This window comes from Achroia grisella, unplaced genomic scaffold, assembly GCF_030625045.1.
Source record: "Achroia grisella isolate CSIRO2021 unplaced genomic scaffold, CSIRO_AGI_Agris_v1 utg2506, whole genome shotgun sequence".
NCBI classification, from domain to species: Eukaryota; Metazoa; Arthropoda; class Insecta; order Lepidoptera; family Pyralidae; genus Achroia; species Achroia grisella.
In genome coordinates, this window is record NW_026712741.1 from 297,432 (window position 1) to 322,103 (window position 24,672).

Here is a 24,672-nt window from a genome sequence, read left to right on the forward strand (position 1 = left end):
AGTGCGTAGCGATTTCTATGTTGTTTGTCGCATGCCTCTTACTTGTTATCCTGTAATTATTTATATAAAAAAACACATCTATTCAAAAGAGCAACACACAAGTTTTTTGCTCATTCTTCTTGTGATGAATCTGCATTCCGAATGAGTGGTAGAATCAAAATATGACTATTCAAAAATGCTTGTAATGAGTTTATTTGAATAAAGATTACTTCTATTTCTATTTGCTAAGTTCGTGTCTATGATATACTGAAGTCTCATAAATATTTACGTAAATCCCTAACGTCTTTAAAGGTCAAATTAAATATAGCTTTATCCGTCAGACTAAACAATGTCTACTTAGGTAACTCTATCCGATCTATATCTGCCGCTAGCGTTTTCCTTGCATGACTATGTACCATTTGAAGAATTTGATACGCTAATGAAATTGTTGAGTACAAAGCATCTTGAGATGCTACCTCGAGGCGAGACATCGCATCGCTTTGTGTGTTCTACCTAATATACAACGCACTGCGTTCTGAGGAATTATTTGAAATGATACCTACGCTGGAACCTAAGTGGTGTAAGACAATGCGCTTTCAGAGGAGGTTCATCCCGCTTACACTTATATTATAAAGTATCTTGAGATGCTAGCTCGAGGCGAGACATCGCATCGCTTATTGTGTTCGACCTAATATACAACGGACTGCGTTCTGAGGAATTATTTGAAATGATGCCTACGCTGGAACCTAAGTGGTGTAAGACAATGCGCTTTCAGAGGAGGTTCATCCCGCTTACACTTATATAATAAAGCATCTTGAAATGCTAGCACGAGGCGAGACATCGCATCGCTTTGTGTGTTCTACCTAATATACAACGCACTGCGTTCTGAGGAATTATTTGAAATGATGCCTACGCTGGAACCTAAGTGGTGTAAGACAATGCGCTTTCAGAGGAGGTTCATCCCGCTTACACTTATATTATAAAGTATCTTGAGATGCTAGCTCGAGGCGAGACATCGCATCGCTTATTGTGTTCTACCTAATATACAACGGACTGCGTTATGACGAATTATTTGAAATGATGCCTACGGCTACTTTTTAGCATCGCATCGCTCGCCATTGGTAGGAAATTCATCCCCACACGCTGGAACCTAATATGTAAGACAATGCAGTTTCAGAGGAGCTTCCTCCCGCTTACACTTGTATTGTGGAATGATGTCTTGCCGAGGTTTTCTCAAGAGACTACAATATGAGGATTTTCAAGAAGTATCTATCTATAATAAACTAAAGGTAATTTTTTTACTATATTACGTTACATGATTCTTTTTATATTACTTCCAGAATACAGCCGTTATGACAGATATCCTCGAATACAGAATACAGACGTTGTGACAGATATCCTCGAATACAGAATACAGACGTTGTGACAGATATCCTCGAATACAGAATACAGACGTTGTGACAGATATCCTCGAATACAGAATACAGACGTTGTGACAGATTTCCTCGAATACAGAAAATAGACGTTGTAACAGATATCCTCGAATATAGAATACAGTCGTTATGACAGATATCCTTGAATACAGAATACAGACGTTGTGACTCAAATAGTGTGCTGTATACACCTAGAAATTATATAATTAAGAAACATCAGTTTTGTCAATTATTTTCTTTAAAAAGTCACAATTAATACTTCTCTTACCCCTTGTCACACAATGTCATACTTTCTCAACATCTTCCTCTACCTTAAATATGTGACCTAATTGATTATGTGTTGGAGAAGGATGGAAAGATAAAGTAGAAATGTAGAATTACTACATTAAGAAATGAACTATAGAAATGCATACAGGATGAAACCAAAAAGGCAGATATTAAATTAGACGTGGAAAAATGTTAGGACATTTCATACATGTATTTAAAATTGATCATGCATTTATTAAAAATATTATTATGGGAAAAATAGACGAAAGACGGGGATTGAAATACAAGGCATAGCTACATGAAGCTAATTAAAGAAACATTAAAGTCGTGTGATATCCACATTTAAAGAGCATGATGAAAGATCATTTAATTTTTTTTTAAACTTTCGTATTTATATTATTAACCGGGTCTTAGGAAGGCGATTGAAATTAAAAATCATCCCAATTTCAACAGAGAGGATGGCTTAAAATTATCATCTGCGTGGAATCCAGCCATAAATAAATTCAAGCAAAGTTCAGTAGCATCAACAGTCGATAAGTGTGCGGATACCGTGAGTGCTGTGTGTCGCGAACTTTCGTTAAACAATCTAATGACGGTAGATGAAAAAACTGCTGCCACCTATCTACATTGACATCGCTGTTACTCCAGTATCTAGTACCTTTATTTGCCATAAAATTAGTTCGTGTTAAGACCCGGTTAATAATATAAAGAATGTATCATTTAAGATTGTTTAGCAATAAGATCGCCTTCTGTATCAATCAATGTACATTTTCTATTTCAATTGTTTGTTTTTGTTCTGTAATTTTTGTATTGTGGTGCAATAAAGAATCATGGAAAGTGGCAAAATCTCCAACGACAAGAGCCTGAATCTTAAACTAAGAATAAATGAATAAGATGACAGAGCTGTCTATATTCCAGAATTTTCTAATTCCATCTCAGTCTCGAATTAAATAAATTTAGTTTTAATACATAATTCATTGCTATAATTAGAACTGTCTCATCATAACTATCTTATGATGACATCAATTTACAAGAATTGGTAACTAATTTATGAAGCAATCTTGAAAGACATCTAATAACATCCACTAACAAATCAAAGGCTTACAAATTACATGTAAATAAAGATACTTACAAGTACGTGTATACTTTATTTAATAATACAAATTAAGTCATTATTTAAATCATTATTTAACTTAATTTTTAAACTTTCATGTTTAATATACATTATTTAAATTATAAACCGGGTCTTAACACGAATGATTTTATGGTAAATAAAAGTAAACCCAGCCGTGGTTACTAGCCGTGGTCACGAGCTGAGTATTGTGCTCGGTCTGCTCGTGACCACGGCTAGTAACCACAGCTGAGTTTACCTTTATTTGCCATAAAATCATTCGTGTTAAGACCCGGTTTATAATTTAAATAATGTATATTAAACATGAAAGTTTAAAAATTAAGTTCTTACCCATACTAATATTGTAAATGAGGAAGCATGTAATAATATTTAGAAAAATATATTTTATTATTTAATTATTACAATTAAGTAATTATACATAGTAACACTAGTTCTCCCGACAAACGTTGTTTTGATATAAAAATTAATAACGTTATAAAAAAATAGGGGTTGGTGATAGAAGGGTGAAAATTTTGGGTTGTATGTATTTAACACATAATAAAAAAATATGTTACGGGTGGACAGCCCTCATCACTATGGGGTATGAAAAATAGATAGTAGCCGATTCTCAGATCTACTGAATATGCATATAAAATTTCATAAAAATTGGTCAAGCCGTTTCATAGGAGTTTAGTAACTAACATTGCGACACGAGAATTATATATATATATAAGATTATAAATTAGAACGTGTGTCTGTCTTTATGTTTGTTACCTTTTCAAGGCCAAACGCTTTAATGATCTTTAACAATATTTAACATGCAGAAGGTATAGGCTATTTCAAAAAATAATCTGAAAGTTAACTGGTTAACTTCAATTCTTTATTTTTATCTAAATGCTTCCCCTGATCCTGCTCGTGTAATATAAATATCTTTATTCGTAATATTCTTTTTTATTCAAAATTCACAAACAAACGAACAGTATAATAATTATCTTTATAATGTTAGTGAGTCTAGAGTGGGGACACAACCACAATTAATGAAGTCGAGCGCAGCGATGACTGACTCATCCGTCATACTCGTGAACGGGTGCTGCTTGTAGGGACTAGTTTGCTGTAATCACTACGACTGATTTCCTCTTATTTAATTGTTTTACCAGATGGTTGTATATTCAATATCTTTTCTATTTGAGTATTTCATTGAATTAGTGCTAATTGGTAGTTTGTATTCACACACTTAAACTATAAAGTAAAAATATAAAGTAAGAATAAAATTATTTAAAAGAGCAACACGCAAGTTTCTTTCTTTTCTTCTTGTGATGGGATAGCTTTCCGAATGAGCGGTAGATTAAAAAAAATGTGATGACTATTCAAAAGTGCTTCAATGTAAGTTTTTTTGAATAAATGATTTTCTATTCTATTCTATTCTAAAAATCTTTAATAATTGTAATTAATATATATATTTCCTTATAGGGCTCACAGCGAAGAAATCAAAAAGTGATGAAGAAATCAAAACATAAAATAAAAATAATGTAGACTTTATAAAAAAAATGGTGGACAAGTTGCCACCAACAGTTAGTCTAGAAATATTTTCTAAAAGTTTTATATTTAATCTCACTATTATAACATTATTTTTTCTTTCTTTCACATTAGGAAAACGGCTCGCAAAAAAGAGACAAATAAATTAAGTTATAAATATAAATTTACTAAACGTTTGCCATTTACGACCTCGGTGGTAGAGCGGTCTCGACACCGTTTTACGACCGATGGTCGCGGGTTCGATTCCTCGAACGCATTTTGCGCACAAACATTTGTATTCATAAGTATGATTGCTTATATCTGGGTGTTTTCTATGTATACTATGTATTTATGAAAAAAAAAATCGATGTATTTGTATCAGTTATGTAGTACCCATAACACAAGCTTTAGTTAGCTTACCTTGGGTCTAGATGGCGCTGTGTGAATTGTCCTGAGATTATTATTAGTATTTGTATATAAACAATGTAAACATATTTAAATGATGTAAATTAAATATTGTAATGGGTGAAAACTGTGATTGGTACAGTTTATGCTGTAAATAATATAGATGACGTAGTGGAGTAACTTGAAACAGTCATGCTCGCTATAAAGTTCAAACTTGTGGCGGCGATAACCATCAGATGGCAATTGTGAGTAGCTATGACGTGGTCTGGTGTTTTGAGTAGTCATGCTCACTAAAATGTCCAGACTTGTGGCGGCGTGGTGGGCCGGGTCGATGTGCTCCCTCTAATATGGTTTAGTGCAATGATGGCTGGCTCATCCGTCATACTCGTGATCGGGTGCTGCTAGTAGGGACTGGTCTGTTCAGGTTGCGAACATTGATTAGATATTTAATTTTTTTTTTATTTAGCATATGCTGGTGGTCCCTCTATGCTCCCAAATTTGAATTTAAATGAAATAGTATTATTGTAAATATGTACAACATTTATAAAAAAAATACGAGCTGAGTTACTTGTCAGTTCTTCTCATCTCGATATCATTCCGAACTGACGGTAGATTTGACATATCATAAGAGTCTATAATAGACCTACCTAGATCTGAATTTGAATTTATTATTTCTCATAACTGTAAGTGTATACCAAAAGGAATGCCAGCGCATTGTTTTTTGGTATGTGGCCACGAAAGAGAGGTACAAAAATATATTCATATTAATTATTGCTGACGTAAAATATCTGAGATAAAGAGCAGGACTGCGATATTCTTTTGATGTATTATCATTCCTGAAGACGAAGTTGTTCTGCCTCTGAATGCTGTAATTACACTGCCATATCTGACCTTACCTTTCAAAGACGGGAAACAAAACAATGTGCTTTCGATAGAATACGGTAAACATACAAGAAAAGAAAATGAAAGTTAAATTCCACGCAGAATAAATCGCGGGGAACAGCTAGTGATGAATAAAAACAAGCTACAATAAAATATTTAAAAAAATCCTATTATATCTGTATATGTTGTATATGTTGTATCAGTGAAGTAGTAGTGTATATTGTATTATATATGCATCTATAGACCGCTCCGATCGATCCCCCGTCTAATTCAAACAGGGATTTGTATTACGACGCCCCTAGCCCCTAGCAGGCCCTCAGACTAAAGTCGTATCCGTCAGGCGGGAGTTGGCCTTCAGCCGCTCCATAAGTCCTTCCTTTGGTTTGGAGTGCCATCTGCACTCGTCCCCTATCGTCCGGTGAAGCTGTAAAGGCCAGCTGCGGCCAACAGCATTAGAGTAGTCCGAAAAAAAACTATCTGTTTTCAACTTTTATGTCCGTTCTAGTTATGTCTTACAAGCGGCTAGCAAGCAGTGCTGTCAAAGAGCTGCAACACATACATAACGTAGAAGATTGTTTGAAAATGTCTATATGAAATCTCACGATTTGGAAGTATTTAGGGATGGTTCCTGAGGAACACTAAGGATAGACACTACATGATGTAATTTCCATATAGCTGTTCAATAATAAACGACTTGAAACCTGACTGTCTCGGTAGTCTACCGGTATAGCACACCGCTTTATTTCCAATGGTCGCTGGTTCGATACCCCATACGGTGCAAACGTTATTCCTGATTATAATTGCTTGTATCAGTCTAGGTGTTTTCTATGTATATTTTGCACGTATTTTATATAAAAAAAATATAAGCATTTACATTAGCTATTTATTTATTTAAACTATTGAATTTTGTCCATAGGCGGGCTTAATGCTAATAGCATTATCTGCCTGACAACCTTAGGGAGTGCAGAGGTACTCCCAGGACTCCCTGGGAGTATTTTGTTATATTATTTAGTACTCATAACACAAGCTCTACTTATTTTGAGACTGGATGGCGTTATGTGAATTATTCAAGAATATTATTATTATTACGTTCCATCTGAGAGTCAGTCAGACAGTTTGCTCTGCTAGTTAAAAAAATCTGATTCTAGGAAGATTAAATTAATTTAGATTTAATCTACTCACCTCTTAGTATAGTTGCATTTTACAGCAACGACGATGAGCAAAATGTTGGCCACCAGTGATAACAATATGATAGGCACATACAATGTTATCAAAACGTTTTCAGGCTGAAAAAATATGTCCAATTCACTGCCGAACTGAAACGTTGCGTTAAAAGCACTTATATTTATACCCTGCAAAGGGTTGAAGTCCTTTGATGTTACCTTTGAAAACATTGTTTTAATTTTTAAACAATTTCATATGCATGTTTACATTTAAAAAAAAAACCACTTCGGTTTACCAAATTTCACTCTCACCATTTCTGATTTTTTTTAAACACTGAATTCTATTTATTCAGTAATAATTATACTATTATATTACTTTTCCCACACTTGAGAAAACATCAAAATAATTAAGGGAAGGTAAACATTTTTGTGGTAATTGTTTATGAATTTTGAAACTTTTATTTTCACTTTCACAAAAGTATGACGTCACAACATTTAAATTTCACTTCCACTTATTTAAAATTGAATATCCACACTGAAATTTGTTATTGAAATTTTATATTTAACACCTTCAATAAAAACTATATTACAAGTTAACAGCAATGCAATTAGACATTTGAATTTCGACTTTTCTCAAACTCAAACTAACTTTAAGATAACTTATTCACATTTGTATTGTAATTAACACAATTCACAGATATAAAAATTGCCATGTCACCGAGAATGTTACGTGAAAATACTTTCGTAACATTTAACACGTGGGAATTTTCATCCCAACGGACGGCTTGCGACCGCCCTCAATTAAGCTCTCTCACTGACTGAATGGTTGCATCTTCGGAGAGAAAATAAATGATACATGCGCAAAAGAAACAGCATTACGTTAATCTGTTTGTTGAATGAACTCTGTAGTGGACTTTCCTACATAAATCATGTAAATATTTATATGGAAAGTTTCTGGATGGTATTTCATTTTATGATTGAAGCATATTTTTATATACTGCCGTTACTCATTTGTTATTTTTAAACGTAGCTGAGTTATTGCCCATAATTTAATCATATATTAAAATTACCTATTTCCTTTATAATATAATATTGTATAACAAAAAGAACAGTGTTATATTTATCATCATCATCATCATTGCAGCCCGGACGTCCACTGCTGAACAAAGGCCTCCTCCAAAGATCTCCACGACGATCGGTTCTGCGCTGCTCGCATCCAATGCTTTCCAGCGATCATGACCAGTTCGTCGGTCCACCTTGTCGAAGGCCTTCCCACGCTGCGTCTTCCGGTCCATGGTCTCCACTCGAGGACTTTATTACCTCAACAGCCCTCTGTCCTACGAGCTATGTGCCCTGCCCATTGCCACTTCAATGTCGCAATTCTTCGGGCTATGTCCGTCACTCTGGTTCTTCTGTGTATCTCCTCATTTCTGATACGATCACGCAGAGACACTCCAAGCATAGTCCTCTCCATTGCTCTCTAAGTGACTCTAAGCCTATTTGTGAGGCCCATAGTTAGCGACCACATCTCTGTGCCGTAAGTCAACCCTGGCCTGGCATTGGTCACAACTCTTCGTCTTAAGACATTGCAGTAATTTGGATGAAAAGATATATCGGATCTCGTGAATGCTGCCAATGGTATGGATGTCGAGTTGGATTCAACGATTGAATTGAATTAAATTGATAGTGCTCTATTGCTCATTGTTAAATATTTATACATATACCAGCTTTCCCGGCAAACGTTGTTTTGCCTTAAAATAAAAAAAAAATTAGGGGTGGACTACCCCTAACATTTAGGGGGATGAAAAATAGATGTTAGCCGATTCTCAGACTCAGTATGGGAACGAAAACTGTGACATGAGAATTTTATATATAAGATAGATATGTATAATAATATTTATTTTATGAAAATATATAAATATAAGACATGTTGTTTTTAGTGAAGCGGGCGTATTATGAACTCTTATTCCCAGGCAGTTTACGGCTTAAACTGAACTGCCTGGAAACTGACTAGATTTTAAAGACTTCATAATACGCCCCAAGGTAACAATATAAACCTTTCTATTTATTTCATATATTTGTACTCGTGATACAATCTATCATTAAAATTATCAGTTTCGTTAAGATTCGTATAGTTATCAAAATGTGTCAAACAGACATACTTTCGAATTGACATTGATCATCTTAACGGAAGAATTCTCGACTACTATATAGTTGAAAATTCTTCCGTTAATTGCGGACTTGTGGTCCGTTGTGTAGGATAATAATAATAATAATAAACTCTTTATTGTGCACATAGAAGAAATACAATAAGAAAAAAAAAACAATAATAATAATAGGATTCAGAGGACATACGTAAACACTCACCTTCACCGCTCGTGTTTCTCTCTCAGCCCAGCCAAATCTAGAAGCCTGCTTGTGCAGTTTTAGATACACGTTCTATTATAGTATAGAACCTACTGCAGTTTTAGACATGCCAAGATCTATTAGAAGATTACATAAAGCTATTTTACACTTTCTAGTGTAGAACTCACTGTAGCTCTAGACAGGCCAAGATCTTTTAGAAGATTCCATAAAGCTAGTATACAGGTTCTAGTGTAGAACTCACTGTAGTTCTAGACAGGCCAAGATCTATTAGAAGATTACATAAAGCTAGTATACACGTTCTAATGTGGAACTCACTGTAGTTCTAGACAGGCCAAGATCTATTAGAAGATTACATAAAGCTAGTATACACGTTCTAGTGTAGAACTCACTGTAGTTCTAGACAGGCCAAGATATTTTAGAAGATTGTAGAGGAATTTCACTGCTACACAAAAATATAATATACAGTCTTACTTAATACTTTATACAATCTGAAACAAACGGACGTGACAAAATCAGAAAAACCCAACTAAAAACAACTGTGAATTTCTTAATTAAGATAACGACGCAATTAACACGAATCTCAATTATCCCAATAATAATTAAGACAATCTACTAACACCGTACCTAATTAAATCGTTTCTAGAAAATCATTCCTTATCCCGAATTTAGAAGGGATTCCAACCCTTATGACACTAAAATCCTGTATTGCGTAATAGCGTAGTGGAATGGGAATGTTGTAAAACGCCTATACATAAGTGACGCATGAAATTGAAGGTTGAAAAAACATATAGGAATATAAATAAAGATATCTTTATTTACGTAGGTCTATCACATATATTATAGACTGACGGTGGGTCAGTTTTTTCGTTTGAACTTAGTTTAAGCCGAAAAAACTGGACAAAAACTCTGCTCTACCTCTTTTTAAATAAGCTTGTACGTGATTACGATAATATTACTGTTTAATTATCATATTACTGTTTAAATTTAGAATGATTGTTCTTTCATTAAGGGATTTGGAATAAATTTTAATCTGAAAGATTAGATCTAGAAGATATAGTACTATGACCTACTGAAAATCATTATGCTTACTCTTTTTTAGAGTTCGCTGCCTAGACCCAGGGACAAGATTTGAATGATATTCTTTGGAGCTGGTTTTTTATCACCTCTGATCAGAGTGTATAAGGAGATATGTTGTTAAGTGTGTATTTTCTGTGTATTTTTAGTTGTAAGGAGATATTCCGATTGAGCATGAATGGGCTACACCCACATAGGATGTGTAGTGGCGTTTCCTCTCCCATTTGGCAACATCTGCAAATCTTTATAGAGACAAAACATTTGACTATTATATTAATGTCAAAAAAATAAAATAAGTTGTTTTACATAATTAAATTAACAAGATTTATTATTTAATATAAATTCAAATTAAATATATTTTTATTCTTGTCTATTACAGACTCTTATGATATGTCAAAAACTGCTGTTAACTTTTTTTGTACTATTAACCAGGTTTTAAAACGAATAATTTTATGGCAAATAAAGATTTTACCTCGCTCTCTCGACGTTTCGACTAGGTTGCTATCCGCGGTCACGAGTTGACTGCCAGCAGTTTTTTCTTCTACCAGTTTTTAAGTTAAACACGAAAGCTTTTAATAACTGCCGTCTACTTATTCTCCATTGTCGATTTTATCGATTGTCGTTTATATCGTTTTATAATAATTAACATCCCTAAAAAGAGGATAAGTTTAGACTATGGAATTCATATCAGTTTACGCTCAGATAAAATTTCGATGACAATTTGTGGTCAACATTTTCTATGGAATTATCTTTGTTGTGTCTAAGTTTAAGCAGTAATTGGATTATAAAATACACTCATTAGTATAAAAACAAAACTAATCTTCATTCAAATACACTAATAACAAACACTTTTGAATAGTCATATTTTGATTCTACCACTCATTCGGAATGCAGATTCATCACAAGAAGAATGAACAAGGAACTTGTGTGTTGCTCTTTTGAATATTGAATCTTCTATAATACATAATTAGTTGATGGAGATATTCAGTGGATATACAGTAGTAAAATTAATAAATCACAGGATCTTACCACTTTTTATTTTTATTGAGTTCCCGATAGTGTGTCCTGGCAGTGTTTCAACCGCCATTATCATAAAACGTGGTCATAGTTTATTAATTATACGTATAAATTGTTAGCTTCAATACATAAAGAACACTCAGTTGACTAAATTGTTACATAAATTTCAAATTTTGAACTATAGTGAGTCACGTGATGTTGGTGACGTCACGATTATGCCGCCACCAATAGTAATAGAGATAAAGAGGCCGGGAACAAGGAGGGAGCGGGCTGCTCTCACTCTGTTCGAGGCGACCGAGACGACCAGACGTGAATGTACAGCGACGTAATTTATGTGGAGTGTAATTTGAAAATGGAATAAAATAAATGTACTGCTACATCGACGTATCATTTCTGAAACTTCCCAATAAAATAATGACCACGTAAAATTAGATGCAGAGATAAATAAATATACTTTACTCTTGATTTTATTACAATTGCAAGGTAGACATAACTGTTACAACAAGAAGACTGATTTTAAATGTAATGGATTGCACTTTTAATTTTACAATCTACGTGCCCAATAATAGTTTGGTACTTGTAGGTATATTAAAAGAAATCTATACGTATAAATAAAATAGGAGTGTCTGTTTGTAATATTGAAATAACCGTTTTTTACTACATGCATATGAATATAAATACACCAAAAAACCACTTTTTATAATTTTTGTCGGTCTTTGTTCCGGCTAATATCTGAAATGTCTGGACCAATTTTGACGGGACTTTTATTGGCAGGTAGGTAATGTAATAAGTAGTAACCTAGGCTACTTTTATTTTGGAAAAATGATTTTATTTTAGAAAAAATAAAGTTAACTTCCACGCGGACGAAGTCGCGAGAACAGCTAGAATAAAATATAAGTTCAGTAGGTTTTCAAAAAATATCTGTATAAGATAAATAATAAAGATATTTTTGATTACATTTGATTAGATTTGATTCCGATTCCAATTGCATGTAAATAAAACTAAATTAATTTAATTTGATGGTTGAATTTCGTTAGTGGCATGAGGTGAATAACAAGTCAATTTGTGATAATAATATAAGCTTAAGTTCGTTTGGCAGACGATCCGCGACCTTGGTAGTTTAGTCTGTCTAACTTCCAATTGTAGTGAATTCGATTCCCACACAATACAAACAACTGTATTCAGATACAAGTCTGTTTTTATTTATTTATTTGATCAAATAATGTATTTTGAACATGTATCATTTTTTCAATGCATAGTAGCAATACCCCTTGATATTTATAGGCTACGGAAACCGTTTATCATCAGGTTATATGTTTGTTTACCACCTACGTAGGAATATATGTATATATATATACTACCAACTGTACTTCTTCTGCATGAAAATTAAATAAAGATTTACTAAATTTTCTAAAATAAAAGTAGCCTAAGTTACTCCTTATTACATCAGCTACCTGCCAAAATGTTCCGTCAAAATCGATCCAGCCATTTCAGAGATTAGCCGGAACAAGCAGACAGACAAAAATTGTGAAAAATGTTATTTTGGTGTACGTACCGTATTTATATTCATATGCATGTAGCAAAAACCGGTTATTTTGCTCAATAGAGACCCTCAACAAATAATCAATGTATTCATATATTAGAATATAATAATTAACAAGAAAATGTATATATGGAACAGAGCTGTATACGGCGAGTGACGAATGACGTGAGAAAATCTTATAGGTGAACTATGGAACACGTCTGTCTGTCTGTAAACGGCCAGTTGTCATGACAGAATGTAATGATGTGAAATTACTATTATACAAATATATACAGTACACGATAATTTCAATATTACAATATTAATAGACACTCCTATTTTTTTTATATGTATAGATTTATTTGCCATATCATTAATTATGTATATTGCACGCATGCTAAGTGTGCTTTCAACCGTTAATCGTGTTTGTCAGTAACACGTCATTTGTCAGATGTCACGCAACTGAGTCGCGGACAAAATTCACCGCTGATGTAATATCTAAGCTAATATTAGGTATCTAATGTCTTAAATAATCTAAAAAAAAACAAACAATGTACAATGGAAGAGCGGGAAGTACCTGACAGGCATTTTTATGTTTACTTTTTTTTTATATGTGGAAAATATTCAAACGACCGTCACCCCGCCAGAGGGAGGGCGGGGGATTCGCATGTGCATTTCCACCCCAGCTTCGACGGCGACGGCCCGCCCTGTAGATGTTGTAAGGCAGGCCCATCTCGTTTACGGTTAGGGCGACCTATTTCGCCCTACTCCATTGTGGAGGCGTGTGGGTATACGCGCACAAGGTCATCCCAACATTATGTTATTGTAATCGAAATTGATTTTTTTTTACTTGGGGAAAATCCCTCACAGAGACCCCTATGTGCTATAGAGGGTTCCAATTGAAACTACCAATCAATAGGGATGGTACGATTTAAAAAAAAATACCATAGGGTATTGGTCATTAAAACAAAAAAAATCTTGATAGCGCCATCTACATTTACCTGTGGCGCCATCTAGTTTGCACGGAGTGAACTAATATTACTTACACTTGTAACAGTCTTAAACATTGCTTTCATTTTAAACATTGTGGGCTAGATTCTGAGCTATCAGGATTAATCTATGATTTATTGAAACATAAAATGACTAAATATATATAATACATAATATATAAAGCTTGTAAATTTATTATTCTTATATTTTTATACTCAACTTCTAATAAGTAACTTTTGCTTTAGTTTATAATATTAGGTACCTAATATCTTAAATAATCTAATAAAAAAACAAACAATGTACATGGAAGAGCGGGATGTACCTGACACGGACATTTCTATGTTTACTTTTTTTTTAACGTGTGGAAAATCTTTAAAAGAACATCACCCCGCCAGAGGGAGGGCGGGGCGGTTTATGAGATTTGTACTCACCTAAAACCACACGGTGTACCTACTAGCGCCTATGCTGGAGTCAGAGGATTCGCATGTGCATTTCCACCCCAGCTCCGATGGCGACGGCCCGCCCTGTAGATGTTGTAGGGCAGGCCCCATCTCGTTTACGGTTAGGGCGACCTATTTCGCCCTACTCCATTGTGGACACGCGCGCAAGGTCATCCCAACATTATGTTATTGTAATCGAATTGTTTTTTTAAATAAATAACCATTTTTCATTTTCATATATTTTTTAAACATTTTGAAGTAGGTACATAATGTTGGGCAAACGGTGTTGTTTATAGACATGTACTAAGACTTTGTAAGTTGTCTTGTTTTTTTTACTATGATGGTGGCAATCAAGCATACGGCCCATCTGATCGTAAACGGTTACCGTAGCCTATGAACACCTGAAACACCAGGGGTACCACGTGAGCGTTGCCTACCCTTAAGAAATCTTAATATACCCTTCTAGAAAAACCCCATGCTGTAGTCTCGTGGGAAAACCTCGGCATGAAGTTCATTCCACAATCTAAGTGTACGCGGGAGGAAACTCCTCTGAAACCGCACTGTTCGGGACCACTTAGGTTCCAGCGTGTGGGGATGAATTCCCTGTCGATGGCGAGCGGTGCGATGGTAAAAGGTGGCTGTCGGCATCATGTCGAACAATTCCCCAGAACACAGTCTGGTATATAATCGGTAAAACACACAAAGCGAAGCGAAATCTCGCCTCAAGCTAAGTGGCTCGATACCGCCAGAAGATTGTCTAGTACCTAGAGATATAGAAACGAAGACAGATTTCAGTCTATTCTGCCGCCAAGCGGAAACAAAAATCAGATAGCACCCGAGAGTACCCGGGACAAGACACTAATGTATGTTACAATTTTTTTTTTAATTAGTAATTTACTTGCGTCGAATTAAAGTCAATAGTGCGGCAAATAATGCCTTGAATAACAAATATACAAAACATGTTTAAATAATTGTTGTATATGACCTCTAAATTATAATAACAAATTACATATTAATATGTTTTGTAATTTAGTTGTTTTGGTACAGTCGCGTGAATTGTAATTGTTTTTTAATACGCGACAGTAAATTTATAGTTCCGTAGGAGATCAGGGACAATGGTATCAGTTTATTACAAATATATGTAAAACAAAGTCGCTGTCGCTGTCTGTCCCTATGTATGCTTAAATCTTTAAAACTATGCAATGGATTTTTAAGCGATTTTTTTTTATAGATAGAGTGACTCAAGTGGATGGTTTATATATATATATATATAACTAGCTGTAACCGCGACTTCGTACGCGTGTAATTTAACATTATTTTTCTAAAATAAAAGTAGCCTAAGTTACTCCTTATTACATCAGCTACCTGCCAAAAAAAGTCCCGTCAAAATAGGTCCAGCCATTTCAGAGATTAGCCGAAACAAACAGACCGACAGACAGACAGACAAAAATTTTAAAAAGTGGTTTTTGGTGTATGTATTTATATGCATGTAGTAAAAAACGGTTATTTCAGTATTACAAACAGACACTCCAATTTTATTTAAATGATAGATATATTAGATTTTTTAGGTTGCTTTGAATTTATGTAATAAATATTTTCATATTTTTCCCGTCAAAATAGGTCCAGCCATTTCAGAGATTAGCCGGAACAAACAGACAGACAGACAAACAAATATTGTAAAAAATGTTACTTTGGTGTATGTACCGTATTTATATTCATATGCATGTAGTAAAAAACGGTTATTTCAATATTACAAACAGACACTCCAATTTTATTTATATGTATATATAATATGTAAAAATACGGTTTATTTCTAGAAAATATATTTTTTTCGGACTACTCTAATGCTGTTGGCCGCAGCTGGCCTTTACAGCTTCACCGGACGATAGGGGGCGAGTGCAGATGGCACTCCAAACCCGCGGAAGGACTTATAGAGCGGCTGAAGGCCAACTCCCGCCTGACGGATACGACTTCAATCTGAGGGCACCGCTAGGGGTTCGAACCTCGGCTCAGGCCGTCATAATATCGATCCAAGTTTGAATTGGACGGGGGATCGATCTGAGGGGAGAAAATGTCTTACACTTTCGAGTATACATACTCGTTGTAACAAAACGAATTTATATCGCCATCTACTTTTAACACAGCGACATCTCGTTCGTTGATTGATACGGAACCTTCGAAACGTAAGGTCATCTCGCATCAATCATTTCTGATTGAAATCTCTTCAAACTCATCCATTTGTAATTATTTTTGTAATGGTTTGCTAAACTAAGTTTTAAATGCCTTGTATGATACATACAGTCGGACACTACGGTCCACAGTTTAAATTATTAAATAATTCTCTTTGGAAATAATTGTCGAAATGTTTAAAAAAAAAATATTTCTATTGCAAGTTGTTCTGTTATATGTATATAATGTTTACGTAAGTTCAACATTTTCACTATTTATTTATTTACTACTAGCTGCACCTGCGAGTTCGTCCGCGAGGAATTTAACTTTAATTTTCTAAAATAAAAGTAGCCTAAGTTACTCCTTATTACATCAGATACCTGCCAAAAAAAGTCCCGTTAAAATTGGTCCAGCCATCTCAGAGATTAGCCGAAACAAACAGACTGACAGACAGACAAAAATTTTAAAAAGTGGTTTTTTGGTGTATGTTCCGTATTTATATTCGTATGCATGTAGTAAAAAACGGTAATTTCAATATCACAAACAGACACTCCAATTTTATTTATATGTATAGATTTTTTAGGTTGATTTGAATTTATGTAATAAATATTAATATAATATATATATATATATATACATTTTATTTGTTTTTTTTTTATTTTTATATTGTGACTTTGTTGAAAAGCACTGAATAAAATATTTTTCTTTCTTTTTTTCTTCTTTCAAAAGTAATGAGTGTTCAAAAATACTTTAATGAATAAAGTATTTTCTATTCAAAATCGAATTCAGACCGTTTTAAGGGAACATTATAAAATAAAAAAAAATATATTTTTTTTAGTATAAAAGTAGAAACACGTACCACAAACCTACTTTGTTTTTTCTATGTGTGTTATACGTTTATATAATATTTTAAAGACTCATAAGTAATTATGATAAAATAATCCTTTTTTTTTTTCTATTCTTATCAACAGTGCTTTCGTATAATGCCTGAAAAAATTGAAATCGATTATATTAACCCTGAATACATCGAGGACGCTGGAATAAATTTGACGACATTGGCCAAAGGGGTGTATGCAATTAATTTATATGGAGATATTAAACATACCTGGGCTAACAATGTGACGGTACAGTATAATTATGACCATTAATATTTACTAATATTATTAACGCATGCAATGCAATTTCATTAAAAGAGATAAAAAATGATAAAATATTTATAAGAAATCTCAAGACATTGTTGATTAAAAAATGTTATTATACAATTTTGGAATATAAAAATGACATATTGAATTAAACATTATACAATTTTAGAATATAAAAATGATATATTGAATTAAATATTATACAATTTTAGAATATAAAAATGATATATTGAATTAAATATTATACAATTTTAGAATATAAAAATGATATATTGAATTAAATATTATACAATTTTAGAATATGAAAATGACATATTGAATTAAATATTATACAATTTTAGAATATAAAAATGACATATTGAATTGAACATTATACAATTTTAAAATATAAAAATGATATATTCAAATTCAAATTCAAATTCAAAAATCATTTATTCATGTAGGACATTTTAGCCACTTATGAACGTCAAATTTTTACATTCTAATATTATTTTTGTTTCCCTACCGTCCAGTTTGGTATATAGATCCAATTGAGAAGAACTGGCAAGAAACTCAATTGAATTACTTTTTTTAAAGCCAGTTTATTTACAATGTATATTTATATAGGTGTCTATGTCTAACATTAAATGAAAATTCAGTGCATGAACAACTATTGCCATTTGCTTATTGAATTAAACATTATACAATTTTAGTAATTAAATATATACAATTTCAAATTATTAATTATTACTATTTTTATTATTATTATTATATATTATATAAAAAGTAACTCGTCCTCCTCTCTTCTCTTCCGCTTGCTGCCCACCAGGGTTCATAATTAACCTACTTTGAAATGTACCTGTCTATCTATCTACTGTAAAATTATGGAATGCAAAGCTTAAATAAATAAAAAATTCATATGTAACTTAATAAGAGAGAAGCTGGCAGCTACCTTGGACAAAGAATTAGTCTAGCCATTCAAAGAGGGAACGCTGCCAGTATCTTCGGAACGTTGCCTAAAGGGACCCCTTTTAATAATATATTTTAGTCGTCACATTATATTTTTAAGCTTTTTAATTTTATGTTCTTAGTTGTACAATTAGGTTATGTAAATACTAGTAATAAATATATTTGTGTACTAATGTATTCAATAAAAACTTAATAACTATTTTTTATTTTAGTATGACGTCACAGTTTTTGAATTTCAAAACAATAAATATAAGCCTTCGTTCATGGAGTTCCACTACCGGTTCTGTGATATGGTCAACGATGATCCTTATGTTGGTAAACTCATAGCCAATGCTGGTGTGAAATGCCCTCTTGAAGCGGTAATGTATTATTAAAATATGTATTTCTATTAACAGTCTCGGTGGTGTAGCGGTTTCACACCACTTTACATCCGATGGTCGCGGGTTCGATTCACGGTACAAACGTTCACGAGTATGATTGTTTGGTATACCTAAATGCTAGACAATTTGAAACAGTCTTTCCTGTTGAAATTTTAAAATTTATTTTGTTGATTTCAGTCTTTCTCGAACTAACGATTTTTAATAATTAGATAGGTAGATAAAACTCTTTATTCGTATCTAGATAACACAAACTAAGAGAATACAAAAAAAATTAAATTAACAAGTGCAAAAAAAGAATACATAATAATAATAAAAAAAAACACATAACACTTTAACTTACACATGAAATAAGAACGTAAAATAAACATTAAAATACATATTAGGTGCCACAGGGAAAGAAAATAAGAAAGGGATGAGCTACTCAGTGAAGAATTTGCTCAACGAGCAAAACACTGATTTTCAATAGCAGCCCAGCGGTGGTGCGATCGCGTGCAGCGACATTTTCACTCTAATCTTAATGTTACCAAAATGTTGTTAATTAAAATCATTCTTAATAAAAATAATAGAAAAAAAATTATATTATTACTAGCTGTCGCGGCAGACGTTGTTTTGCCATATAAATTAATAACGCTATAAAAAAATAGGGGTTGATGATAGAATGGTGAAAATTTAGGGTTGTTAAACAAATATAAATAAAAAACTTATCAAATAATAAAAAAAATGTTAGGGGTGGCCAACCCTTATCACTTAGGACCTACTGAATATGCAATATGCATGCAAGTTAGAGTAGCTAAAGCTTGTATTATTGTCACTAGATAACTGATACAAATACATATACTTTTTTTCGTAAATAAATACATATTATACATAGAAAATACCTAGACCGATACAAATAACCATACTCATGAATACAAATGTTTACGCTAGGAATCGAACCCGCGACCATCGGAAGAAAAGCGGTGTATTTTACCTCTAGACCACTAAGGCTAAAGACGTATATATATATATAAACATATTCTTATTTAATTGGCATTGAAAATAATCGGACGGCGTAAAAGACTGTTAAGGAAAAAAGTATAATATTCAAGTTTTTTAATAGAATAGAAAATCATTTATTCAAATAAACTTAACTTAAGCCCTTATGAATAGCCATAACAATTTTTTTTAAATCTACCGCTCATTCGGAATTCTGTCTCGTCACAAGAAGAATATGCAAGAAACTTGTGTGTTGCTCTTTTAAACAATCCTTGTAAGTTCGCATTTTACAAGTCGAAACGTGTGAATACAAACTACCAACCAGCACTAATTTATTTAGGCTCAAATATAAAAACACAATAAGATTAAATCAGTCGTAGTGATAAGAGCAGACCAGTCCCTACAAACACTCGTTCACGAGTATGACTGATAATAATAATAATAATAATAATAATCGAAATCGATGAAAATGATATAACACCAGTCACACCAGGCACACAATAAGTACACACACACTCACACATACATACACGCGCACACACATACACACACTCTGCACTTACTTGGTTTCGGCCCGTAAGTGTGGAGAAAACCAGCAATAGCTGAGAAAAAATAAAGAATAATAATAATAAATCCATTTATTGCCAACATCAGCACAGTTACACAGCTACACATTTATACATATTTAACATGATTGGCAATAGGTACAAACTCAGCTATTGCTGGACTGATGGGTGTTGCTGGAGCGCTGGTTTTCAGTTTGTACCTACGCAGGCGTACTTAATCACACGTGCTACATAACAATACCACAACATAATGAAATAAAAATTTAACAAATTACTACATAAATAATAATAATATCCATACGGATATTATTGGACACGTGACATGCATGCAATGCATGTGTATCTACACAAAAAAAAACACATTTTATGTCGAGATTTGTCGCCGCTATCCAAGAGCTGTCTCTGTCTATTTAATATAATTTTCCTTAAAGAGATTTTAAATTTTAGCTGATATTATATACACTTTTATGTTTTCAGGGGAAATATTATTTCAGTAATATTACTATACCGAATGATGACATACCTTATCCACTGCCGTTTCAACGCGCGAAAGGTGTCGGTACAGTTGTATATAACCCTACGGGTGCAGTTATTGCCAATGGCACTTTATATTTGCGATTCAAGTAGAAACCTTTGATGATACACCAACACTTCCTGAAGTATTTTTAATTGCACTGCAAAATTATTAAAAAGAAACATAAACAATAATTCTTTTTTCATTTCTTTTTATTATTTACATTGTAGATAATTAAAAAAAAAACATACAATTACATCAATTATACAAAATTAGAATACAATATATATATATATAATCCTAGTTGGCATGTTTGACACTTAGCATATGCCGTGACTGCTAATATAAGCTTATAGCAATAAGGCGGTTATTTGAGTTTTACAAATATATATATAAATGTTTGTGTCAATTTTTATCTCTTCACTGTATCTTAATCATTGCATAGTCTAAATATATATAACTCTAAGGTCAGACATCGTGATCTATCAACGCACAGCCCAAACCACTGGACGGATCGGACTGAAATTTGGCATGCAGGTAGATGTTATAACGTAGGCATCCGCTAAGAAAGGATTTTGATTAATTCTACCCCCAAGGGTTTAAAATAGGGGATGAAAGTTTGTATGAAACTTTGTCAATTTTAAACCGATCGGGCTGAGACTTTGCATAAATAAAGCTACTATGACGTAGGCATTCCCTAAGAAAGGATTTTCATAAATTCCACCCCTAAGGGGATAATTAACGCGAGCGAAGCCGCGGGCTAATGCTAGTACATATATAAAGTAAAATAAAAATATATATATGTAAACTTCTGATGTCGAAGAGGTTAAAGAGTAATCGTCTATCGTGGTATGGGCATGTAATACGTAGGGATGAAGATCATATCCTAAGGACGGTGTTACATATGAATGTGGATGGTTAGGGTAGAGGAAGACCGAAAAAGAGAAGGATGGACTGTGTGGAAGATGATATGTTGAAAAAGGGAGTAAAAACGAGATGACTGCGAACAGAGATGAATGGAAGAGAAAAACATATTACGCCGACCACAAATAAATGGGATAAGGAAGGAGCAGATTATGATGATATATATATAAACTTTTGTAAACATTTACACATGCAGTGATAACCAGTAATTAAGTCAACACTGTATACCTGAACTTTTTGCAAGTGATAATAATAATAATAATAATAATAATTTATAATAATTGTAACCTCATGGTGTATGTCTTGTTGGTCGCTCAAATAAATAAATAAATAATTTAATAACCTTATCATGTTAAGAGTTTTATCAATACATCTATACATATAAATGAAATTGGAGTGTCTGTTTGTAATATTGAAATCACCGTTTTTTACTACATGCATATGAATATAAATACAGTATATAAGCTAAATTACCATTTTTTACAATTTTGGTCTGTCTGTCTGTCGGTCTGTTTATTCCGGCTAATCTCTGAAATGTCTTGACCGATTTTGACGGGAATTTTATTGGCGTGGAATTCAGCTTTATTTTTCTAAAATATAATGTAGCCTAAGTTACTCCTTATTACATCAGCTACCTGCCAAAAACAGGACCCGTTAAAATTGGTCCAGCCATTTCAGAGATTAGCCGGAACAAACAGACCGACAGACAAACAGACAAAAATTGTAAAAAGTGGTTTTTTGGTGATGTACCGTATTTATTTTATACCGATTACCGTATTCATATGCATGTAGTAAAAAACGGTTATTTCAATATTACAAACAGACACTCCAATTTTATTTATATGTATAGATAAACTATAAAAATCAATTTGTATACAAAATAAACTGATGTACATACTGGTTCATAAAACGTTTAAATTTCTTTGTAATATATAAATAGCTATGCTATTATTACAATGAAAGAAGTGTAGAGATTCCGTCTGTTTGTTGATGTTAACCATCGCATGGACTTTTATGGGTAAATATGATGTGAAATATGTTATCTTGTGTTATGGTTAAATCAGATTTAACTGTTCCATCGGAGCAGATGGAAACAGTCTGTTGTATTCGTGAAACAAATTTTAGGTTTGTTTGTACAATATATAGTTAACACTAGGTGTTCCATGTTCCGAAAATTTCCTTAGTATAAGCAGGTTGTATTACTGGCTTGCTTACTGGATAATATCATATATATATGTTCTCTATGTTCTGATATTTCACTGGATCAATATTTGAGGGACCAAAAAAAATTGTAGGGCTTTTTCCTACACTTGTTGATAATGACAATTGATAATCTACTGGTATGATCACTAAAAGATATGTCCCGTAGTGAGTGCTTGATGTTACACTATGATTTTTTGTATAATAATATGTAATAAAAAGATATATGCTACGTAAGTGATATACTATGTATGATTTTTTTTTATGGATGACAATGGAATGGAGCGCCCGCCTGAGTTAATGGTTTACGCTGGCGGGGCACCAGTGGAGGATGATAAGATGACCATGAAGTCAGATCAGTTAGCCCATCGTGACAAATTCACCGGGAATCTATAACGATAGTTTCCAGAGGGAACCGCGTGGAGGTCAACCTGACATGGTATATTGCTAGTAATGGGGTCATGAGACCACATTACTAACAATTACCTTCCCCCCGGGCTATATATGATTATTATAGTACGGTGTTCCGTACATATAAGTAATATATATATATCAGTTGTCTAGTACCCATAACACAAGCTCCGCTTACCGTGGGACTAGATGTCGCAGAATCATTTGTCCAGGGTTATTAAATAAAATGAACTTCCGCAATTCTATTATTATTATTATTTTTTTTATATATGTATATTATATATCTCCCATTGATGGGGTAATAGACTGATCATTGCGGGTAAAAATCACCAAACAATGACAGTATAAATTATGAATGATGAGGATGGATAATTTTTAAGTGGATTTTTATGCCTATTTTTTTTTTATTACTATTTTTTATATTTCCAAAAGAAATCTCATCTCCACTCTTAAGGAGAGGAGATGGCAACCTACCAACTACTTATTATTATTAAATATACAAAGAATTCAAATCTCGATAATAGGCGCCGCTCTATCAAAATGTAAGTCTAATTATCACAAAAACATTTGAAACGTGAAAAATAAGATTATTTCATTGAAGTTTGTATAATGTGGAAATGCCTTATTATTTGAATTAAAGATAACAATATTATTTCTAAAGCTCTATTCACATAGTGTTACTACGTTTATTTTATATACTACGGTGGCAAACAAGCATACGGCCCATCTGATGGTAAATGGTTACCGTAGCCTATGGACGCCTGAAGCAACAGGGGTGTCAAGTGCGCGTTGCCGATCCTTAAGAAATATACCCTTCCTGAAAATAATATGTATAATATAAAATAAAATAAAATACGTTTTTTAATATAATAATAATTATAAATAACTCAGAACATATAAAACAGTGCCGTCTAGTCCGACGGTAAGCAGAGCTGTTATGATTACCAGACAACTGATATAAGTACTTAGTTGTATTGTATATACATAGAAAACACATAAACCGATAAAAACAATCATGCTCATGAATACAAATGTTAGCACCGTGCGAGGAATCGAACCCCCGATCTCGAAAGTAAAGCGATGTGCTAAACCTCTACACCACCGATCTATCGATATATCTATATAATATATTAAGACAAGATTTATCGTGTAAATGCTACAACCAAACCCTTGTACTGTGACACATTTCCCTCGTTTGGTAACATTTTTCATTAAAACTCTGTTCAGTTATGTACTTGATATGTTCAACAAGCTGACTTTCAACCTATATACAGCTTG

At 33.1% G+C, this 24,672-nt stretch overlaps 2 protein-coding genes across 2 annotated transcripts in view; one reads left to right on the forward strand and one right to left on the reverse strand.

Annotated features, from left to right (window-relative positions):
• LOC131842813 (neuropeptide FF receptor 2-like) overlaps positions 1–6,986 on the reverse strand; it is a 151,788-nt gene extending 144,802 nt beyond the window's left edge. Inside the window, exon 1 of the mRNA XM_059191379.1 lies at positions 6,775–6,986. Within this exon, the coding sequence (XP_059047362.1) occupies positions 6,775–6,986 (212 nt within the window). The remainder of the gene's footprint in view (positions 1–6,774) is intronic.
• A 7,828-nt stretch (positions 6,987–14,814) lies between these two features.
• Positions 14,815–20,972, forward strand: LOC131842817 (uncharacterized). The gene is made up of 4 exons (XM_059191384.1): positions 14,815–14,844; positions 17,306–17,458; positions 18,637–18,783; positions 20,823–20,972. The coding sequence occupies exons 1-4, from the start codon at positions 14,815–14,817 to the stop codon at positions 20,970–20,972; spliced, it is 480 nt and encodes a 159-aa protein (XP_059047367.1).
• The last annotated feature ends 3,700 nt before the right edge of the window (positions 20,973–24,672 follow it).